A 23337-nucleotide genomic window follows, 5' to 3' on the forward strand; every position below is an offset into this window, starting at 1 on the left:
CAAGCAGATCTGCTGTGTCCTCAGCTACCATCTTTTCTCCATGACGCCTGTGCCCTCTGCTGGGAAGCGCCAATGACCCCAGAGCAGGACTGGGCCCTTACCCAGTCTTCCATATGCTTGGACATCTCAGGAACGAGCACAGGGTCCTTCTCCGCGGTTACCATCAGGGCCGGAATCAGGATCTGTGGAAGGGTCACGGGAAGTGGGAACAACCACAGGAGGGAGGTAACGTACCCTACTTGTGCCCCTCCACAACTCAGGGCCCCCTTTCCTGGGGAAGGACATAGTACCTTCATGTTCGTGCTTTGTGCCTTCCTCCACTATTAACACTGCCCCCCTCACCCCCACAAGGGCCCACTATGGTACTGCTGTTGGTCCTGGCTTTGTTTCCCCAGGCTTTGAAAGAAGGAGGCATCGCTATTAGTGCAGATCTAAAATGGTGGTGTGAGAGGGTAGACAATATGTGTATTTGTGTTGGCCCTGATTCCTGGCACAGAGCTCCTAAAACCCTTTTGTAATTTCCTAAGCGATAAGGACATCGTGCGCCATCTTGTTCTAACATTTGGTCTTTGGACCCCATCCCTGCCTGACATGGGGCTCCTAAAACCCTTGTAAATTCCAAAGGGGTAGAGCACTGGGACCATCTTTTTTCTATTGAGGCATCTCTGGGTGGGCTCCTGGATGGGGGCTGGTTACTAAAAGGACCAAGTCATGATGAGAAGCTTGGAATTTCCAGGCCCACTCCCCAGAGGGGCTGGAAATGGAGTTAATAATTGATTGTGGCTACATGACTAAGCCCGCATAAAACCCCCCAAATCCCTACAGGCTGGAGTATGGGGGGTGTCCACATTGGTGAACACAATCCACCCTGAGTAGGCGATACCCCCCAGCTGTGCAGGCAGTGAAGCCCTCTGTCGTCTCCTTTAATAAGCCGGCAAATGCACCTTCCTGAATTCTGTGAGCCACCCCAGCAAGTTAATCAAACCTGAGCAGGGAGTTGCGGGAACCTCCGAAGGACCGCTGGTCCACCAGAAGCACATGTGACAAGCTGGACTGGTGACTGGCATCTGAGGTGGGGGAAGTCTTGGGGGGACCCTTGCCTGCGGGATCCAATGCCATCTCCGGGGAGACGGTGTCAGAATGGATTTGAATTGCAGCACCCCCAGCTGGTGTGGCAGAGAATTGTTTGGGGGTGGGGACCCCATATATTCGGTGACCAGGAGTGTCAGAGGGGTGGTGTTGTGTGTGTGTGAGAGAACATGAATGCTGACCCACTCTGCATGACTGATATTTCACAGAACAATGAAAAGAAAACCATAGGCCCCAAATGGTGTCACTTGGGCCAGATCTAGTCACTAAACCAGAGCTTAATACCTAACCTAACTGCATCCCGACCTCCCCCAGAAATGCCTTCATTCGCCAGGCAGGAATTTTTTTGATTGGCACTGATGAGGTCATCGGTCGCACAGGCCCTGTCTGTCCCCCCACAGATAGGTGAGGGAATGTGCTTAAGACCCCTGACCTTCCCTAAGGGAAGGTGACCTTGCCAGAAACAATCCTCCCTTTTCTTTCGCTTAGAACTTTCTAGCCACCCCCTCCTTCCTATTAAAACCTTCCCCTTGGTACAGCTCCTCAGAGAGCCCCTCTCCATGCTAGACAGGATGCTGCCTGATTCAGGAATCACTGAACAAAGCGAATTAGGTCTTCATATTTACTCAGCTGAATTTTGGGTTTTAACAGAACGGAAGAGCTGACACCAGGAAGGAGGAAAGATGCCCTTGAGTGGAGATCAATATTCCTTTTCTTTGAATTCAATGAATGCCTAAAAAGGTCAGCTAGGACTCCAGAGTGAATGGGTCAGCCACAACTGTCACCAATGTGACATCAGCTCTGCTTTCACCTGCTGCAGATACTACTGTGGGCTGGAGAAAAGCCTCCTCTAGCGTCTTGTTCTCCATCCGCCATTATAATTTTCAAACAGCTTCGGTGTGTCCCCACTTAAGGGACTTGCCCTGTTCCTCCCCTATGTGCAGAACCAGGGGCTTCTCACTGCAGCCCTGTCACCAAACGATGAAGAACCAGGGGGTGCTCGGATGTGATTTTGTTGTGGGAACCCATCGTGGGGCTGCTGTACACTCTAGAATATTCCAAGTCACAATGTAAACTGGTTATGGGGAAACAAGAGGAGGTGGGGGAGGAGGGAGATCTGAGAGGCAGCTGTAGAAGAACGGGGTTTCCAACGTTAGCACCCCTGGCGTCCCCTTCCCAAAGACTGTCATCATGCCCCTCCATGCTGGGAGAGATGTCTGCCCATCAAACCCTGGTTTTGTTGTTTCAGTCAATCACAGATGAGAGAGACAAAGATAATGAGCCTTAATGGAACTACCGGTATGTGCCAGGCGCTGGTTTAAGCATTTGGCAGGCATCAATCCATTTCATCCTTATACACACCTATGAGGTAAGCACTGTTCTTGTCATTCCCATATTACAGAAGTAGCAACAGAGAACAGAGTGGCTAGGTGCCTGACCCAAGGTCACACAGGGATTAGATCCCAGGCCGAGTTGCTGCCCAGCCTGCTCTTAACTACGTGCTCCATGTTCTACTGCCTGACCCCACAAGGTCAGGACCTCATCTGTTATAACCGCCACGGGATCCCTGAGGTCTAGAACAGTGCTTAGCACACAGGGCATTCACGCTTTAGTGAATCAACAAGATAACCACGGTGATTGACTGAGCTGAGGAACGTGAAAATGAAATTTCCCACAGGTTTTCTTTACATTCTGAATGCACCCTGGGGACCTGTCACAGGTTTCCCTGGCTACCTGAAAGTACAGCATTCCCGTGAAAACGGCTGTAAGCCAAAACGGTGAAAGGTGAAGAACCAATCACCATTAATTTATATGAAAACATTTTTGAACTTTCCCGGACCCCCAAAATAACCTCTTTTCGGCTTCTCTGATACCTTAGGAAACATCTTGCTAATGGATGCACAAAAGAGAGCAACGTCAAGTGCTCAGAGACAGGGTTCAAAGCCACGCCACGGCGGCTTGCCGCCGAGACACGGAGGGGAGTTCCTGGGGAAGGGGTGCGGCGGGGCCCTCTGGCTTGTGAACCACCTCTCTAATGATTCACTGCGAAAGAAGTGCTGAATGCTCTTTCTGCTTTTTTGCCTTTTTTTCCCCTAAAAGCGAAAATCCTCTTTCAATTTCTTTCAGTCACCGAAAACCTGTCACTAATGCAGGTCTTTTGTGAAAGCGAACTTTCAAAAACGCAGCGTCTATCTCTACTCCCTTTGCAGACCCAGAGATTAGAAACACATCTTCTGCTTGGCAAACCAGGACATGGAGGCTCAGACTGACTTGGGTGATGTGACACAGCTAGCGGCTAAAGCCTGTCTCTCTGAGAGGACCTCATGCTCCTCTGTGACATGGGGCTCCACGATCCTTCTCCCTTCTGGGACTCTTCTGGGACTTTCTGCTGCCCTGACCTGGGGCACAGTCAGGAGACCAGGGGCCTTCCCCGGTGGCACTGGGGTCACCTTGCCAGACCCCTGCCCTGCCCCAAAGCCGCCCTCGGCCATTCCAAGGAAAGCATCAGGAAAAGTCCTCCAAGGACCCCCTTGAGTGGAGGAGTGGAGGGAAAGGACGGAAAGGAGAAAGAGGGCAAGTCAGACTGGCCTGCCCATCCCCCCCTACCCCAGCTCTGACCCCAGGCCAGACTCACTGGACCAATGAGGAGCCCCCAGAGGGGTTCACCGTGGGGGGGCGGGGGGGGGAGCGACCACACTGAACCAGCACTCACCTTCCATCCCACAGCTTTGCAGCCCCACTGCCAGTTCAGCTCCATGTTTCGATACCAGTTCAGGGGACCTCTGGGGGTGGGGGAGATCAGGGAACAAGAACAGGAAAGCTCTCAGGAGAAGACCATGTGGCAGACCTCACAGGGAGCCAGGTCCGCTCAGAGTCGCTCTTCCCAGTGGGAGCAAAGGTGTCTGCAGGGAGGAGCAGAACAGAGCCCAGGGGTCCCAGCTGGCTGCCCGACACACCGCCATGCATTAACGAGCGAGGCCTAGTGTGGGCATTCAGGGCTTGGCCGAGAGAGCCACTGAAGGGGGCTTCCCGAAACACACAGATGCTGGCCCTACAGGACTCCCTGTTCTCGGAGGGCGGGGAGCTTTGTTTCTTTCCCTCACCAGCCAGAAGACACTCCTCTGCCGGGGACCTCTTGGAAAGGGACTCTGGGAGTGGCTGTGGTGCGGAGGTGACCTTCTTCCAGTGGGACATAGGCAGGTGGCTCCAAGAGGCCTCTCGGGACAGGTAAGGATGGCCAGGGGCTGGACCTGAACACTCACTCTCCCAGCCCTTAGTACAAACCCACCAAACAACAAACACCAAGAACGGGAGACACTGATACACTCTGCTGAAGACACATGCAACTTCTGAGTGTCTCTAGGCTTTTGTATTTTTCTGACAAAGAACCCAGAGCTGTCCTCTGATCCTCTCAGGAGTTATGACTGAAAGAATGTTTTTAATCCTCTGTTCTGAGGGGACCCATCAGCACAAGGGGGAAGCAAGCTGGGTTATCCCACACTAGAGCAGGCCAAGAATCCTCAGAAGTGAGCCTCCTGACGGCAGAGGAGTTCAAGCAGAAGCTGCTCACGTGTTCCCAGGAGGCACAGCAGGCCTCACCTTGTACCCTGACAGCAGAAGAGCCCCTCTTGGCCAATCATCTCTCTTCTGTGTTTGGGGCACTGTTGTCTTTACCTGAAACCGGACTTCTGGAACTGCTGCACATAGACCCCGATGTCGTCCTCGGTGACGATGCTGCTGGGGCTGGGCTCTTCCGGGGCCCTCACCAAGAGTCCTCCTGCAAACAGCCACCTGTTCGCGTCCAGCCCAGGGCCAGGCGCCCGAGTTCTGACTCTGGCATGTTCCCAGCTGAGGCTGGGCACCAAACTGCCTCTCCCGTCCCATCTGAACTCTCATGGAAGGGTCTCGTGCTCCTTCATTCATTCTCTTTCTCTGCACAAGCTCATCTCCTCTCAAGCTGCAAATCTGTGCCCTCGCTGTCATTCTGGAACCCACTGATAGCACGCACATGCACCTCCCCTTCCAGGACAAACTTAGGGACAAAAAATATCCCTTTCCTCAAAAACTCACGACTTAATTCCAGGACACTGTTTACCAGGCCCCATCGGCCCTCCAGCTACCCCCTCAACCCACCCCCCCCGCCCCGTTAGCTTAACTAATAACATCCCTTTTTAGATACCTCCTCTGAGCCTCAGAATTTCCATGAGAGTGTGCTCTGATTTTTCTCTTAGCCTGGAGGAAAATCCAGGACAGGGAGCACGCGTTCTGTTGCTTTCTCCAACATGATCTCGTGATTCTCTGCACAGTGTGGAATCTTAGTTTGTCCTCAGTGGTGTACCTTGTGTCCTGGCAGTCCCCAGTCCCCTTGGCAGCCACCTTGCAATGACAACAGGCAGCCCGTGGACCGCCGCTATTTCACAGGGGACAGCCAGAAGGGCTAGTAACGCCAGTGCCTGAACAGGGCTGACTCACCATTTTCAGGCTCCTGAAGCCTCAGAGGCACAATAACTGGGCGAGGCTGACTTTCGTGAGATGTTATCAAAGGTGTATGTGATCAGGGTGCCTCCCCACGACCCCTTGACCTGGGGCTCCTGGCTTTCTCTCTAACAGCCCCCACCTGCTCTCCTCCTGTGACTACTGCGATCCGCCACCCTAAAAAAGACTGTAGGCTCCCCGAGGGCAGTGGCCATGCTTCGTGTATCTGGCTGGCTGTCCCTGCGTCACATCAAGTGTGAGCTCCACGTGCTCGGGGAATGGAGGAACAAACAAGTGACTGCATGGAAGAGGAAAGACAGGGAGGGAGGGAGAGAAGGGAGGAGGAAGGGAAAGAGGGAGCGGGGAGGCTTTCTTGACCAGAGAGAGGAGTATGGCCTTTAGGGTAGGAGGAGTTTAAGTCCAGCCTCGTCCCTCTGAACGAGTTCCTTAACTCTTCTGAGATCCATTCTCTTCCTCCATAGATGAGTGGTAACAATGGGATTTTTAAAGGATGTCATGGGGATAATAAACAGTAGATCTCACGGGGGTGAGGCCCGTGTCTGATGCACACAGCAGGTGCTCAAAGGAGAGGCAACAATCATTATCAATACACGTGCATACTGGCAGGGCCTCCTTGCAAAGCAAGGTTCTGTGGGAGCTGTGCTGGATCTGTGCGCCATGGGGATGTGCAGGGACTCTGCACTTATATCCAACCCACGAGGGAGAACAAGGATGGTCTTCATGTGGGGGAACTGGAAAGAATGGGAACGCAGTGTTCGGAGGGAGGAAAGGCCAGTGGATTATGACAGAGCAGTTCTGGCTCGAGGTCTGGCTGACTTGGGCTCTGTGAGCACCAGGTGACACTGCAAAGGTCAGTCCCTATCTTGGGCCTTGGGCCTTATCAGCAGAGGGTGGGATTGCCTTGACAAGCTCTAAGATCCTGTAAGCTCTTACGGCTTAAGATCTTGGACCCAGAGTTCCCTGGGGGCAGGGGCAGGAACCAAGGTCATCCGGTCAGCCCAGGGCTAGGGTAAGCACTGGTTATCCAGCGGGGGCTGGGGTTGGGGTGGGGGGTGTTTTGTTAAGTCACAGTTCAGAGCTAGTGGTTGTGGGGGGGTGCTGCTTCTGCTCAGAGCAGTCAGATGGGCACTTGTTTAACCCTTAGCTGATTTCTGCCATGACCCTTCCATCCCCTTCCCTCCTAAGAACCTCTCTTACCCATTTCACGGACTCTGCTCACGCTGAGAAAAGCCTGTGGGGGGAAAAGAAGGTTAGAAATGTCGTCTTGGGGGGCGCCTGGGTGGCTCAGTGGATTCCAGGTGGCTCAGTGGATTAAGCCGCTGCCTTCGGCTCGGGTCGTGATCTCGGGGTCCTGGGATCAAGCCCCACATCTGCCTCAGCATCCCTGCTGAGTGGAGGGCCTGCTTCCCCCTCTCTCTGCCTGACTCTGTGCCTACTTGTGATCTCTTTCTCTGTCAAGTAAATAAATAAAATCTTAAAAAAAAAAAAAAAAAGAAAAGAAATGTCTTGGGTGAAGTAAAGAAAAAATGTTGAAACAGGTCATGTGCAAACCCTGTCACAACCAAAGGCCTATGAGCGCCATCAGGTTACACAAACACGCTCAACTCCCAAGAGAGCTAGAGACGTCCGCGGGGGGTCAAAGCAGAAGGTAGTTAAGAACCAAAGCTCGGCACCTAGGCTGCTCCTGGGTGCTTACGGGTCTTAGTTACGTAAGAACTTGGGTGGATACAACCAATGGGGAACAGGAGATGAGACCTCAGACCTATGGTGGGGGCAGGGGGGCAGTTAAACTGGAGATACTCCCTGCCCCTCTACCACACACACCCAGAAAATCTGCAGTCCTCAGTGGAAGGGTGGATTAGAAAAAAATCCACCCGGGCGCCTGGGTGGCTCAGTGGGTTAAGCCTCTGCCTTCGGCTCAGGTCATGATCTCAGGGTCCTGGGGTCGAGTCCCACATCGAGCTCTCTGCTCAGCAGGGAGCCTGCTTCCCCCTCTCTCTCTCTCTGCCTGCCTCTCTGCCTACTTGTGATCTCTGTCTGTCAAATAAATAAATAAAATCTTAAAAAAAGAAAAAAAAAAGGAAAAAATCCACCCATCATGGTGGATGATGTCATGGCAGAGCAATGTCAAAGGAGTTGTTTCATTTCAGTTTGGTAGGAAGAAGAAACCACAGAAAGTTCCCCTAGGAATTCACAGCCATAAGCCTGCCTTCACAGGTGCTCGGGTTTGAGCCTACTCTATCTGCGGGGTCTGGAAACCCCCAAGCTGCGAGCTAAACAACAAAAAGAGCAGGCCTGGGCTGGTCACGCCCACGGACGCCAGGTGGAAGCAGCAAATGCTAAAGCACAGGAGGATGTTTTCTCAAGCCCGGCAGACGCAGACTGGTGCAGTTTCAGTGCTGCTGAAGATGAGCTCACAAAGCAAAACTACAGAACACTCCCCCAACACCCCCACCCCCTTCGCACACACACAGGCCCCACTGTGAGACAGCAAACACAGCAAACAGTAAAATCCCAGTCTCCCAAGAATATCAAATAATAGGACTTTCAGAGTGAGAGACAAAGAATGAAAAAAGTAAGTATGCTTTAACACGATTAAAGACATAAAAGATGGAACTAGAACACAAGAATACAAAAGATTAGAATGACAAGAATACAAAAGATTAGAATGGTTTGGAAAAGAACCAACTACAACGTCCATACATAAACAAAAACCTTGTTCATGGAAATTAAAAAAGAAAACTTTGCAGATGTATAGAATTGCAGATCAGACACCACTATATACAAAGAGGAGGGCAGATCTTGGGCTGGTTTTTCATAAGCAATGACGGAAACTTCTACCTAGAATTCCATACTTGGATAAACTAGTCTACAGGACTGAAGATCAAAATAAAAATATTCTCAGGCCAAAAAATTGTAAATTTATTATTAATAGACTCTTATGGAGAGAACTACCAAAGAAGGTACTTCGGGAAGGAAAAAATGGCACGGAACAGAAAGAAGCAAGACGCCAGGTGTGACCAGCAAAGGTGCTAGCAAACACAGGGACATCTCAGCACTGACTGTATGAACAACGGCAGTGACAGGACGACTCACACATAAGGCAGAGGGCTGGGGTGGGGCGGGGCACCTGGGTCACTCAGTTGGTTAAGCATCTGCTTCAGCTAGAGTCATGATCCTGGGGTCCTGGGAATGAGCCTCGAATAGGGCTCCCTGCTCTGCAGGCAGTCTGCTTCTCCCTCTCCCTCTGACCCTCCCCTGAGTGCTCTCCCTCTCTCTCAAATAAATACAATCTTAAAAAAAAAAAAAAAAGACAGCAGGCTGCGATTACGGAGTTAAAGCGTTCTAGGCTCCTTTCCAACACAAGTGTTAGTGATCTCAATTGGTTTGAGACTTGGACAACTCTGCGTGTGACAATGGTAGCAGCAGTCACAGCACAACTTCTCAACTGTTGCTATTAAAATCCTTTATAATCCTTCTTTGATCTTCATCTCAAAGCCTTCCTGGTGTGGGTCAGGGAGGATGTAAGCTTTCCCCACGATGAGGGGATCGGCCGAGTGAGGACCTCCATCACCCTGACTACAGAAGTCAAAGAAAAGAAGGCCCCGTGCTCATTTCCAGACCCGGCCACACCCCAGGAGCCTCCCCTCCCAGGGAAAACCTTCCAGAGACACTTCCACCCTCTGCAGCTCCCCATTCCTTCCCTCCTGTGCCCCCCCCCCACCACCCTGCCCTCTGCAACACTCACCATGTCATCACTTGCTCTGAAGAAGCTTTTGAAAGTCCGACTCAGGTTCTGTTCCAGTTCAGCCTCAGCCACTCCCTGAAACAAATCAAGAAAGCAAAAGGAAGGACTCCGCAGGAATCTGACCAAAAGCTGAAACCCCCAATGTCTGTCTCATTCAGCCCACGTTTTGTTAGAAGTGCATCAGTCTGCCGACTGAAACACATGTTTTAAAGAAAAGCTTCAAATAAAACACAAGATGCTAACAGCGGTCCCTCCCTGGGAGGTGGGTTTATGGATGTTGCTTTCTTCTGTTTTTCAAAATTCCTACAGTGAGAATGTCTTACTTGTAACAAGCCCTCTAAGGGAATGGGGGAGGGCTGGACAGGAGTAGTTGCTGGTGAGAAGGGAATGGTTCCAAGGATTCTAAGAAGCCAAGTGGAAAAGCCAAAAGGTGTTCCATGCACGCATCTCATTTTGCTATGGTAACTTCAAACCCAATCTCTTTGAGTCGGGCCTAAATGATTATAGACTGATCATTATTCCATGCCCACGGATTATCTCCCAAAGGACAGGGCAGCGAGGTTGCCTTGTGAAGAGCTGAGACCCAAATCCTTTGTGGTGACGAATTACTGGGTCTCCCCGCTCATGGGAGCGTTGTTCCATGTGATGACTCATCTACACACGGTTCTTGGGTCATTTCCAGGTCTCCGACTTGGACTTGCCTCATCAGTTCCATAGATACTGGACCCCTTCTCATCCTGGAAACTCAGGGTCTGGATGCCTCAGCTCCCCACCTCCCCTTCCTCTTACCAAATCCCCCATCCAGGAGCACGTCCAGACACTAAGACAGGGTGGCAGGGGGCTTTGAGATCCATCAGTGGATGGTAATTTACTGGCTAGTCTCCTGGAACGTGATTTTTTAGGGCATGAAAGGAACATTTTAATCCAGTCTTTCCTTTCTGGAAATTGAAAGCCCTTGGACCTGAAAGCTGTTATAAAACCTGTGTAAAAAAGACAGCCATCCCCGGGGCAGGGACCCTCTAAGGGCAACTGCTGGGAAGGAATCAAGATCCTTTCCCAACACAGCCCTGAGGAGACCAGTGCTACAGCAGGACACGGAGAAAAAGTGTGGCGGTGTCTTAGTCCATTCTGGCTGCTGGAACAGAATCCCATACATCAGGGAGCTTGTGAACAGACATTCATTCCTCAGTCGGGAGGCTAGGAAGTCTGCGATCAAGGCGTCTGCAGACTCCCTGTCTTCGGACTCGGGCCCTCACATAGCAGAAGGGGCAACAGAGCTTTCTCTGAAGAGGATACTCCTCTCGCTCACGAGGGCGCCACCCTCCTGACCTAATCGCCCCCCCCAAAGGTCCCATCTCCTGACACCCCCACAGCAAGGATCAGGATTTCAACATTCGGTCTACAGCACAGTGCCAATCTACTTTTTTCTCCTCCTTTCCAGCAGCTCACCTGAACGTACCCAGGCACGGGCTGAAATGGATTACAGGAAGTTTTCTGAGTAGGCATCCTGACCTTCTCAACTCCCTGGTTTAACAGACCAGAAACTTCTATCAAGAACACCTAGCTCCCGGGGCGCCTGAGGGGATTGTTGATTTCTGCTCAGGTCATGATCTCAGGATCCTGAGACTGAGCCCTGGTGGGGCTCTGCACTCAGCGGGGGGGTGGGGAGGGGGTCTGCTTGAGATTCTCTCCCTCTGCCCTTCCCCCCACGCTCTCTCTAAAATAGATAAATCTAAAAAAAAAAAAAAAAAAAAAAGGACACCTAGCTCCCTTAGTGTGGCCTTCAAAGAACCTTTAACATCTGTCCCCAAAACTGCCTTGTCAACCAAGTCACCCTTTGCGCATCCCATTAAATTAACTGTATTCTTGTTGGATCCCATAGCACTTTAGCTTGCCCCCCTGGGGCCACCCTGAGGACAGGGGAGCATCCACTTGGGGGCCTCTGTGACTGGTCCTAGAACAGAGCAGGGGCTGAACAGAGATGCTGGTTCCTTTCCTTCTCTTCACGTTCTCAAGACAGGAGGGTGCCATAGGTCTCTCCGGGGACCCGAGGCTCTCTCAGTCCTGCTCACGTTTAGGAGGCCCCAGGATAGCCCACTCTGTGTGTTCTGAACATCAACAAGGCGAGGCCTCTGATCTATGAGACGGCAGCAGGAACGGAAGGAAACATTTATCACCGGCAGCGCTGGGTCTGCAGTTTGAGATTTTCTGCAGTGAGCAAGGTCGATGAGTTCAAGGTCGATGAGTTCGTTACAATCCCCCTCCCATTGGTCAGATTCAATGATGATGGAGATTCGGTCGTGACCCTCTGCTCTGTGATGAACCCTCTGCTCTGTGATGAACCCCGGCAAGAAAAAAGCGGCAGGAGCAAGTGCCTTTTAACAGATCGATAAAAGCCGTGGTCGGCCCCGCCTGTCACATGGGGCAGGGCTTTTATTTACTGGGAGCGTCCTCACCCCAGAAAGAGCAGCCGGTCAGGTCACGAGCCCGGGGCCTGGAAGAGTCTCCACAGGCCCAGAGGTCTGGACAGGGCTCTGACCCGCGAACGGTCCTTAGAAGAGCAGATGGATGCCAGGTGGGTCAATAAAAAAATCAGAGGGATCAAAAGGGTAAATAAGTCTGTCCACCCACATGAAAGGCCATGGGATCAACAGGGAGGACGAGGACAGAGGTGAGGGCCAGAAAGCCGAGAGGATGATAACATCTGTACTCTGGTCCCGCGCCCTGCTGATTATTACCCGACTCTAAGTTTTCAAAGGCGATACCGTATTTTTAAGTCCCGAAGACCAATGACAAGATTCCTGCCTGCCCCAGCGGGAAGGGGCTCCTCCCTCTGTGCTCCCGAGTGGAGCCCTTAGGAGACCCGCTCTGGAATCCAGCCAACAAGGCTACAAGCCCCTGTCCTGATACTCAACTGGGCAAGCCTCAATTTCCTCATTTATGAAGTGAGTTTTGAAAGGATTCCACAAGAATGATAATGCCTGTTTCTTACAATACCTGACATGCAGGAGAAAAGCCAGTAAGTGTAACTACTGGTATATTAGGATCCCTATTGTTAAAGTTACTGGACTGCAACTGAAATGTCTATTCTGTGACTTTGGTACCCTCCCCAGCCTGTGAGTTTCTTATGGACACACAGTGTCTCTTATTCCTGTTTTTTTTCTCAGGGCCACAGCATGGTAATAGTGGACACCCAGGTGGGTGGGAAGGAGAAAGGGAAGAGGGGGGAAAGGGAGACTGGAAGAGGAGAGGAAGACTTCGGTGGGAGAGTCTTCTAAATGATCGTGGTTTTTATTTTTCTGCCCCCGACCATGAGCTCATAGTCACCAGACAAGGTAAGTCAGCCCCAGCTTGATCAAGTTGGAGGTGGGCGGTAACCTATGGAACAGAGACAAATGATAGACTCTGCTGTCCTAGGACCCAAAGCTCTCAATGGGGCAGGCAAACTGAAGACAGCTCTGGGTTCAGAAAGAAGCCCCTAGAACAAAGCCTTTGGAATTCCATGAATCCTGGAGCTTTGTCTCCAGAGTACTCGGAGGCTGTGTAAGGAGGACTTACGGTGTGAATGACTAGAAGTATAAGGAAACCCACCTGGGAGAATTCACCAGAATTTCTTAGCCTTTCCAACTAACCACCTCTGCCTCCTCCCTCCCTTTATTTTAAACCTGAAACCACAGAAGCTCATAGCTGTGAGGAAACTTCTAATTCTCTACTCCTTGCTTTCTGTGCTTTCCAGAGTAGTATCCTGCACTTTGCCCTTACTCCTCACACCTATTTCCACCTGCGGGCTAAACATGTCTGCATGGCTATCTTGTCACACTCCTCACTCTGATCCTTAAAACGGACCTGAAGAGGAACCAATGAAGGAAATGTAGCTTCTGGTGAGATATATTTTCATTCCTACCCCAGGGTTATCACACTGCACTGTAGTGGGTTGAGGAGTGGTCCCCAAAAAGGCACGTCCAAGGATCTAATGCCCAGCAGCTGTGAATGTGACCTTGTATGGCAATGGAGTCTTTGCGGATGGAACCATTAGGATCTCGGATGAGTGACGAGTTACACATCAAAGAGTGCCAAGGGTTTCCGGTGCCACCAGAAGCTAGGAGAGGGGCATGGAATGGATTCCCCCTCAGAACCCCCAGGAGAAACCAAATCTGCTAACACCGTGATTTCGGACTTTAGCCTCCAGAACTTGAGGGCCTAAATTTCTGTTGTTTCAAGCCACAAAGTGTGTGGTAATTTGTTGCAGCAGCCCTAGAAAAATACTACACCACTTCAGGAAGTCTCTGGATTTGGAGGGTAGGTGAGGAGGGAAAGGGCCTAGGGCCTACATAACCTCTGGGTTCAGGGGGCCGTCCACCTGCCACCCTCCCCACCACCAGGAAGCTGTCGGGAGTGCGATCTGGCTCCCGAGATCTTGGCACATGTTCCCCAGCCCAGCTTCCTCCCCAGGCACGCATTTCACTCACTGTTTGAGGAAACCCAGAAATGTGGCATCCAAGACCAAGACCATCCAAGACCATCCAGAAGACCAAGTTTTGTGTACACTTTTCACCCAGAGTGTGGACAGGGGAGGAGCCCTCAGTCACCTCACCTGCCAGGGAGGTTCCCCAGCTGGGAGGGCACAGCAGCCACCTTCTTGAACTCAGACCTCTTCCTAGAGGCATTCTCCCTCCATGTCCCTACGCAATGGGATTTTTCCTCTCTCATCTCCCAGTTTGCTCCTTTCAAGATGTACAACAGGTCTGCCTCAGAAGAGGCACTTAACTGGGTCTATGGTTTCATTTCTAAGACCGTGGAGACAGCCACCTAACCAAAGAGCAGGTCCATCAAAGCAGGCGCTCGGGCCACTTCTGGTCCCCCCCCCCCCCCGCCCCCGCGGCCAACACTAGAAGATGCGTCTGGAAGAGAAGAAGGAACTATCCTTCCCATCAGGGGCTTGGGGACAGCAATGCTGCTTCATGTTCTATCTTGATCATAAATACTCAGATTCCTCTGAAACTCTGGGGCAGAGTTTTCTCAAAATAGGCCAGAAACCATGGCTGGGGGGCGGAAGGGAGGGTTGTCCCTGAAGTGAAAAATGTTATCCAAAATCTGGGCAAAAAGAGAAAATGGTTGATTACTTTCCAGTGTTCAGCCAGGCATGCACACACAGGGAAGGGAGGCAGGGAGAGGGGGAGAAAGAGAAAGAGAGAGGCGAGTTAGGTCCCACAGGAGGTCCCTAAGGAGACCTGAGGCTCTCTGAAGCCGCCTCCCCCCTGGGGTGGCGGGGTCCTCTGCTCTCCCACAGCGCTGAGCTGGGGAGGCCACCTTACAGATGGAGACTCTCGGGTGGGAGTGTAACCTCCTTCAAAGTCGGGCACGTTATAAATACCCAAGCTGGAGGCGAGAACTCCAGACTTCAAACCCCTCAGTATTTGGTTCTTTTTACTAGAATGTAACATTACGCATGTAAGAAAACACAAATAAAATGAGAAGGGTTCCTGCCTCTGCAGGCACAGGCACTCGGACCACGGGAGGGAAGGCTGGCTGAGGAAGGAAGCACACAGCAGGGCTTTCTTTTAAAAGGTACTGTTCCGGGGGCGCCTGGGTGGCTCGGTTGGTTGAGCGACTGCCTTCAGCTCAGGTCATGATCCCAGACTTCCAGGATCGAGTCCCACATCGGGGTCCCAGCTCCTTGGGGAGTCCGCTTCTCCCTCTGACCTTCTCCTCCCTCATGCTGTCTCTCACTCATTCTCTCTCAAATAAATTAAAAAAATAAAAAATAAAAAAAAATAAATAAAAGGTACTGTTCCGCTGGGACAAACCACCAGAATAACGTCCTTGGGAGAGGACTGGCTCCATAAATGATGGGCCACCTGTATTCTGGGGCACCGAGCGGCCACTACAACGGGTGAGGTAAATCTGTACGTACTGGCGAGAAAATCTGTCCAAGCTCTAGTAAATGGAAAGGCAGCACGACTCCAGTTCTATAAAAATTACTTGTCCGCCCATATGCACATACGCACACCCGCCCCTGCCACACTTAAAAGCATCTTATAAAAAACCGTCTGGGAAATACTCACAGAACTATTCATAGTGCCTACTTCTAGATGAGTGAAGGGGGAGCCAACGTTCTATCTCATACAACTGGGTACTTTTTTTTAAAGCACCAAGTATAAATCATCTACAAAATACAGGCAGTAACAAGTCACCAGCTGTCCCCGTAGTCTGGTGCTTCGTGGGGGGCAGGGGGATGCGTTACTAGGGTGTTCTGGGGATTAAGGGAGACTCGGAACACCATGAGGGAGAAGGAAGAAAATCGTTTGTGCAGGCTGGGGTGGGGGGCCCTTCCACTGGTGAAACCGTCTCTTCTTGACTGCTACCTGTAATTTCCTTTGGCCACATTCTCTCTGTTACCTCCTTTCTCCGCTGGTTAAATACTTAAAAGTGGGCTCTGGCTTGCCCTGGTATATACAGCCTATAGCTTGCTGTACAGTTCCAGACACCCATGCCACACACACAGGTGCACGCCGCACACCCTTCTCCCAAGAAATAACAATACACACATACTACTGAGGAGGAGTGAAAAGGGACTGGTGTGGGCCGCTGGAGGAGGGCGTGCACTAACCAAGTTCTGATTTCTGGGGCGGAGAGGCTATGAAATCTCCCAAGGCTAAGCAAGGACGTGAAGAATCTTAAGAATTAAAACAGGGAACTTGTCGAGACCAAATTACCCAGCCAATTCTACTTGTCTTTGTAGCCCAGAGCTGCCTCCTCCTCTTTCCTACTATACAAATGCAAAGCCTGTCATCTCTTTGCCTAGAACACACACACACACCCTTTTAATTTTAGTTTCCACCAGACTTGGCAAATTTGCAGGACGAGACAGTGAACACATTGGCTCAAAGTTCAAAGAGCTAGAGGAACAGAATCTAAACTAGGGGTTTACTTAAGCCACACCCTGTCCGGCTCAGCAAATGTGAAGGAGAGGTGGGAGGGACAGCCACAGTCCACTATCCACCCTGACCTTGTGTGCTCACGGTGCCTCCTCCAGGCTGGGGAGTGGTGGGAATGAGTTTGGGAGGCAGGAGGCAGGAGGGAGGTGGGAGGGGGTTCTAGCACCCAGCCCTGAATGAAACACGTGCTCTCCACCTGATGCCGTGTTTCCTGGCCTGGATTCAGCTTCAGTTTGAAGTTGTTACTATTTGAAAACCATCAAACTAGACCACCCTTTTGAGTGCCTGAGGTCAGAAGGGACTTGCCCTGTTGCTGAGTGGGAAGCAGACGTGCTGGCAGGACCCCTATGAATGGCCTCCCCTTGAGACCCATCTCTGCACCCATCCAGACCAGCCTCTGCAGCTGACTTGGCCCCAAATCCACATCCCCCACCAAGCCTTCGCTCATTTGAATATTTAACATTTCTCAACCAAGAGGCTTTGTTCTTAAGAACAAAACCATTCTCCCAACCCTTCCAGCAGGTTTTAAACCGAGCAGCTACAACATAACAATAGGGGTACTGATTTTTCTACAATGACTATAATAACCTTTGAAACCAAAAAAAAAAAAGTCGTCCTGCTAGGGGGGCAGCTAATAAGCAGTTTTCCCCTGAGGTCACCTTTGAGCTTATTTGGGTTTGCTCCTTCACATGCTGTTTGGATGAGCAGGGCACACACCACAAAGTCCAAGCTCCCCCCCACCCCCACAGTTTGGCTGGCTTAGGGGGAGGCATGCAGGCTTTGAAGTCAAAGCTAGGTCAAACCCAATCAGTACCTGGTCTTGGGCCAGTGAGTGAACCCCCAGAGGCCCTGTATGCTCAGCTGAAAGACAGGAGGACACCAAAGTGCACTTGTGAACAGAACTTGGCTTACCATGCTCACAAAAAGTAATAGGTGCAGGGTGCCTGAGTGGCTCAGTCATTAAGCGTCTGCCTGCAGCTCAGGTCATGATCCTGGGGTCCTGGGATAGAGTCCTGCACAGGGCTCCCTGCTCAGTGGGGAGCCTGCTTCTCCTCCTCCCTCTACCTGCTGCCCCCCCGCCCCTGCACTCACTCTCTCTTTGCCAAATAAATAAATAAATAAATAATCTTAAAAAACAAAACAAAACAGTAGTAGCTACAACCCAAGTGTCCGTGGAAGGATGAATGGATAAAAGAAATGTGGTCCACACGTACAATGGAACATCACTGAGTCCTAAAAAGGAAGGAAGTTCAGACACATGCTACAACATGGAACAGCAATAAGAATGTTGTATGAAGTGAAATAATCCAGACCCAGAAAGACAAATCCTGGGTGACTCCACTTCGAGGAGGTACCTGGTGTGGTCAGGCCCAGAGATGGCAAGTGGCACGCCGGATGCCTGGGGCTGGAGGGAAGAGGGAAGGGGGAGTCCCTGTTCACTTGGCACAGCTGGGGATCCACATGATGAAAACGTTCTGGGGATGGATGGGGGTGACAGCTGTACAGTAAAGCGAATGTACTTAATGTAAGGACCTATTTTATATTTATATATTTTAGCAAGAGGCTTTCATTGAGGTTAAACAAAAACCTTGTTGTTTAACCCTTAAACTGTCCCTGCTCCCCTTCCCCCAGGGGATTCACTTAAAAACAAGTCCCAGAAACCAGCTTCAGGTAACAAAGCCCAGATACAAAGGTGGGTCAGGCCAGGTGGAGACATCTGATCAGTGGGGGGTTGCATACTGTCTCCCTAGCTACCAAGGAATATGGGCCCCCGCCCTTTGGGAACCCTCATGGCACCAATCCTAATCAAGGTGTAATAGACTGATTCAAATGTCTACTAGGGTAAATTGTAATTCAATTGGTCACCTGTGCGTGGCCAGGCCCAACCGCATGGCCTTTGCCCTTAAAAGCTAGACTGTGAAACAGAGAAGGGTCGCCCTCTCTTGTAAGAGGTGCGGCCCCGAATGTTCGGTTAGATTCTTGATGCTTGGCGCGAAATAAAGCTTTGCTTGACCTTCGCTTTGTATCAGTCTCGCTCCTTTAATCACGGACCCGTTATTGGGGCATAACACTTAATGCTGCTGAACTGTACTCTCAGAAACGGTTCAGATGATAAATTTTACATGTGTGTTGTTATATAACAACACACATGTAAAATTTATATTTCGTTATATAACGAAATTTATATTTATATAAATATATATTTATATATATATATATTTTTATATATTTCGTTATATATTATATAACGAAAGTTCAACCAAGTGTGTTTTGAACATCTATTTGGTTTTATTAATCGGTTCATGAGTCGGACAGCACCCCGTCTGGTCAGTAGAGGGCGCTCAGAGGGCTACAGAAAAGGCAAGGTTTTTAAAGGCAGAGTGCTAAGGAGGGAATGACTGGCAGAGAAACCCTTGTTCTAGGCAAGGTGGCCCTTAGGAGGAACAGAGGGGGCCCCTCAGTGATCTCCACGTGCTGACCAGGAAATCCCCATGTTGACCGCTTACAGGTTACGTTTGTGGGGGGCTGAAACTGCACTCAGGTTGGGCACTGAGTGTTGGTTTACTGACTTGGGGCCTTCACCTGAGTGATGCCATTTTGAGCCCGTGGCTTTTATTTTATTTTATTTTATTTTCCTATTTCATTTCATTTCATATTTATTTACTTATTTATTGGGGGGGGGAGAGAGAGAATATGCCTGGGAGAAGGGGAGAGGGAGAAAGAAAATCTCAAGTAGGGTCCATGCTTAGCGCAGAGCCCGACATGGGGCTTGATCTCACGACCCTGATCTCACGACCTGAGCCGGACACTTAACCGACTGAGCCACCCAGGTGCTCCCCCCTCACTAAATTTTAAAGGAAGATATTATTTTTTTAAAAATGTGTTATTTACATCAACTTGGGCACATTATTATTTTTTAAGTGAAATAACATTTAAAATTTTCAGTATGGTAGAGACCAAGAGACACAACCCACATTAACTAAAGCTCTTTGAGGTCCTGCCCTTCGGCTCCAGCTGCTCCTAGCTTGTACTGAACACTTAACGGTTCTGAAGGAAATGAAGGAATTCCTGCCCTGGGAAAATGCATGCACACAGTGCATCATGCAGGCAATTTCATGATGTTCCGGACCTTCTGAAACCCACCGTACGGATCACTGAGTATTTTGTTAGGAGCTCTCTTATGTCCCATGGTATTTCTGGAAGATAAATAACTTGCCTGCATTAAAGCAAGTTCTGTCTGCTTTTTCAGCCCTTTGTCCCCTCAGGCTGGAATGCCCTTCCCTCCCCTAGCCACCCACACGGATCCTATCCGTCTTTCGAGGGCTAGTTCAAACGTCTCTCCTCTGTGTTTTCTTACCAGCTCCCAGAGTAAGCCTTCACGAAGGTCCTGGGTGGCTGCCTGACTCTCCAGGGACATATTACCTGCCTGCTTCTCCAAGAACTGTTTCAAAGTTGCTCCTCAGCTCTGACACTGGCAAACACCGCAAGAGCAGAAGCATCTGCCAGATGAATTCATGGATACTGAGTCTTTTCTTGGTATTTCTGACACTGTCATGCTCAACCCCTCAGTCCCATCGGGGGCACCTCTGTTCTGTAGTAGACAAGAATCCTCTTATGAATGTTGACTCCAAAGGGATGAGGAAGGATGAGAAGAAAAATGAAAAAAGGTGGAAGAGAAAGGAGCAGGTGTGAAAGCGTGAGCCCTCCCTTGCCCTCCGCATCCCCCACACAGTGCAGCCTGGCAGCTGAGGCCTGAGCATGGAGGGCCTGTTGCTCATACCTGGGGCATGGGGGCTGGGTGAGCACAGAGGGAAGAGGGTGACAAGTCACTATGAAGCATGGGGTGCTGGTGATGGAAGTGTCTATGGGGGGATTCCTCTCGAAGGGCGTACTCTAGGCAGAGGGTGGTAGTGGGGTTTGGGCTTTTGGTGGGTGGGGGCCAAGCAGAGCCAGAGATTGAGAAAAGGCCAAATAAGAGGTAAAAGGAATCCAGACACCAGCTTCCCAGTTTGGGGTGGGGCCCTATTCCCTTCCCAGCTCCCAAAGGCCAAGGCAGCTATCACCAAGACAGTTGGCACCAAGACTTTGTTTCTCTCCCCACCACCAGAGGCTTCTCCAGTGTGAGACCCACAGGGGTGAAGCAAGCACGTGGGAAAGGGTGGCAGACAGTACGTCACACCTGACATTGGGATTCTGACTTCCAGTCCAGCTGGAAGAATTTTCACAGGGCCATCTTTGACCAGGCAATGAACTTACAAGGATTCTACTCTACTACTTTTGACATCAACTGCAGGCCCAGAGCTTAGTGTTCAAGCCACAGGGACACTTACCTCCTTCCTTTCTTGCTTGTCCTAGCCTTCCAAAGAGGGCATTTCTCATAGTCCCCACCCTTTCCCCTCACTGTTCTGTCCCCATCCTCCCGTTTCTCTCACCAGGGCCAATGTTCCTTTTCCCCTTACCCATCTGTTATAGGCTGAACCGCGTGTCCTCCCAATTCCTAAGAAGTCCTAACCCCTAGGACCTCAGAATGGAAAGATATTTGGAGATGAGGTCTTTAGAGAGGTAATTAATATGAGGTCTTTGGGCCCTCGTCCACTAGGACCGGTGTCCTTGTAAGAAGAGGAAATTTGAGCACAGAACATACAGACACAGACAAAATGCCTTGGGAGGACACACCAAGAGGGGGGCCATCTATAAGCCAAGGAGAGAGACTTTAGAAGAAACTAACTATGCAGCCACTTGGATCTTGGACTTCTGGCTTCCAGAACTATGAGATAATAAATTCTATTGTTTATGCCCACCAGTCTATGGTACTTTGTTACAGCAGCCCCAGGTGACTAACACACCATCTAATCCACCCTTCAAGTTCAAGATGACTTCGAACTAATTAAAGACATGTGATTCAGTTCAAGCCAGAGGGAGCTCACCACTTCCCACACTCTGGGCACAGTAGGGGCTGGCCTCAGGGAAGGATGTGTTACACGGTACATGACGCTGCTGGGGGCTTCTGGTGTCTTACTGAATGAGTCTTGCTGCATCAAAAAGTTCCTCTTCCAGGGGCGCCTGCGTGACTCAGTCAGTTATGCATCCAACTCTTGGTTATGGCTCAGGTCACAATCTCAGGGTAGTGGGATCCAGCCCTGTGTCGGGCTCTGTGCTCAGCATGGAGTCTGCTTGTCCCTCTCCCTCTACCCCTCCCCTGGCAATCTCTCTATCTCTCTTAAATAAATAAATAAATGAGATCTTTAAAAAAAATGTTTCTCTTCGAAGGCACCGTCTTATCAATTAAAATTGTTCTTTGTGTGTATGTGTGTGCTGTTTGTTTTTTTTTAAAGATTTACTTCTTTAACTCTAATTTTTATTTATTTATTTATTTTTGAGAGACAGAAATGGGGAGAGAGAGCAGGAGCCAGGTGGGGGGAGGGGAAGAGGGAACAGACTCCCTGCTGAGCAGGGACCCTGGGATCATGACCTGAGCTGAAGGCAGACACTTAACCGACTAAGCCGCCCAGGCACCCAGAGATTTATTTATCTGAGAGAGTGGGGGAGGCGCAGAGGAAGAGGCAGAACGTCAAGGAGACTCCACTCTGAGCATGGATCCTGACCTGGGGCTCAATCTCACAACCCTAAGATCATGACCTGAGCCAAAATCATGAGTCAGACAACCAACTGAGCCACCCAGGCGCCCATGAAATCATTCTTAGAGAACAGTTACTTCTTAAATTATAACTGGGATGGTTCTGGCCCTCGCTGGGGATGGTACCTCCTGTGAGCAGCAAGGGCACGGTCTGGGTGAGAGAAGTGGGGGGATGCTCTTGTGTTCTTTATTAACTCAATTCATCCTTCTCTCTTAGGCCTGTGAAGGAAGCATCTCTTATTCTTTCTGGAATTACGCAGATGTAGCTGGACATTAGGGTCCAGAGTCCACAAGTGGATGAGTGGCAGGTGTCCTCCCCCAATGAGGCCAGATGGTGCTTACCCCAGTGCTGCTCTCAGCAAATCGCCCTGAAGGTGACAATGACACCCCATCACGGTGTCAACCCAAGGTCCAGGGGGAATCTTTGAAGGGCACCTTGGGCTTTGTGTCACATGAGGTGATAGCCAGAAACCTCCCACATATCTCAAAGCACACATGGGGCCTGGAGTAGGGCATTTAGGCTCTGGTGCTCCTGTAATCACAAACCACACTCCTCAGCAAGTGAGGGACCAGGTCTCCAGCAAGAGTCCCAGGAGCTGTCCCCAACCAGAGGTGGGCTTCACCAGCCTCTCAGCCACAGAACTGAGGGAGGACAGCTCCAAACCAGCACTCAGCCTCCCACTCCACAATTTCGGAGAAACAGGAGAAGGCACCACACCATCACCCCCACTCCCTTCCCCTTGCCACCCCAAATATGCACACACAGAAACGTTTAGTCACCTGGGAAGGACCGGCTGAGCTATGGAGTGCCTTTCACCTGAGCCCATGTGTAAGATCTCTGACTAATGCCATGGAAAATTAAAGGGCATGGAGAAAATCAAGCCAATAGGGAGAAGGAAAGACAAAGGGGAAAGAAGAACAAAGACCTTGCTGGGATCGTTGTGCTCAGGGTCCCAAACTTACTGGTTCTTGGAAGTAGAGCTGGTAATCAAAAACAGGATTGGCTTTGATTCTCTCCATTGGGGACACATTGGGATTTGCCGGTATGAAGGGAGTATTCAAACTGGCCACTGCCCTGTGGAAAAAAGACACCAAGACACAGACCCTGTAAGAAGACAGTCTGTAAGAATCATAAAGGAAGCTCAGAGTAGGAAGGGGATGTGCACAAGCCGTGTGCGAGAAGGGGGTCAACACTCTGATTTCTTGACTCCTAGCCCAGTGGTTTTTTCACGATAAACTGCAGCATTTCTCACCTTCTTGTCTGAGACAAAGACACATAGACACAAACATATACATTATGTGCAGTGTATCAACCTTCATTAGATTATAGTTTCTAAAAATGCATTCACTCCTTCCTTCCTTCCTTCCCTCACTTAACTCTGTGTTGAGTTAATTCCATGCTATATTCTAGGGGAGAGAAGATATCA

At 50.4% G+C, this 23337-nt stretch overlaps 1 protein-coding gene across 1 annotated transcript in view; it reads right to left on the bottom strand.

The window, feature by feature from the left end:
- Positions 1-23337, bottom strand: part of EPHX2 (epoxide hydrolase 2) — a 72841-nt gene that overhangs the window by 2226 nt on the left and 47278 nt on the right. Inside the window, exons 12-17 of the mRNA XM_080796650.1 lie at positions 22874-22985; positions 9335-9409; positions 6784-6817; positions 4765-4867; positions 3803-3872; positions 102-182 (exon numbers count right to left, since the gene is read on the bottom strand). Coding sequence (XP_080652776.1) covers positions 102-182; positions 3803-3872; positions 4765-4867; positions 6784-6817; positions 9335-9409; positions 22874-22985 — 475 coding nt within the window. The remainder of the gene's footprint in view (positions 1-101; positions 183-3802; positions 3873-4764; positions 4868-6783; positions 6818-9334; positions 9410-22873; positions 22986-23337) is intronic.

The sequence above is a fragment of the Martes martes genome (genome assembly GCF_963455335.1).
Source record: "Martes martes genome assembly, chromosome: 2".
In the NCBI taxonomy this organism is placed as follows: Eukaryota; Metazoa; Chordata; class Mammalia; order Carnivora; family Mustelidae; genus Martes; species Martes martes.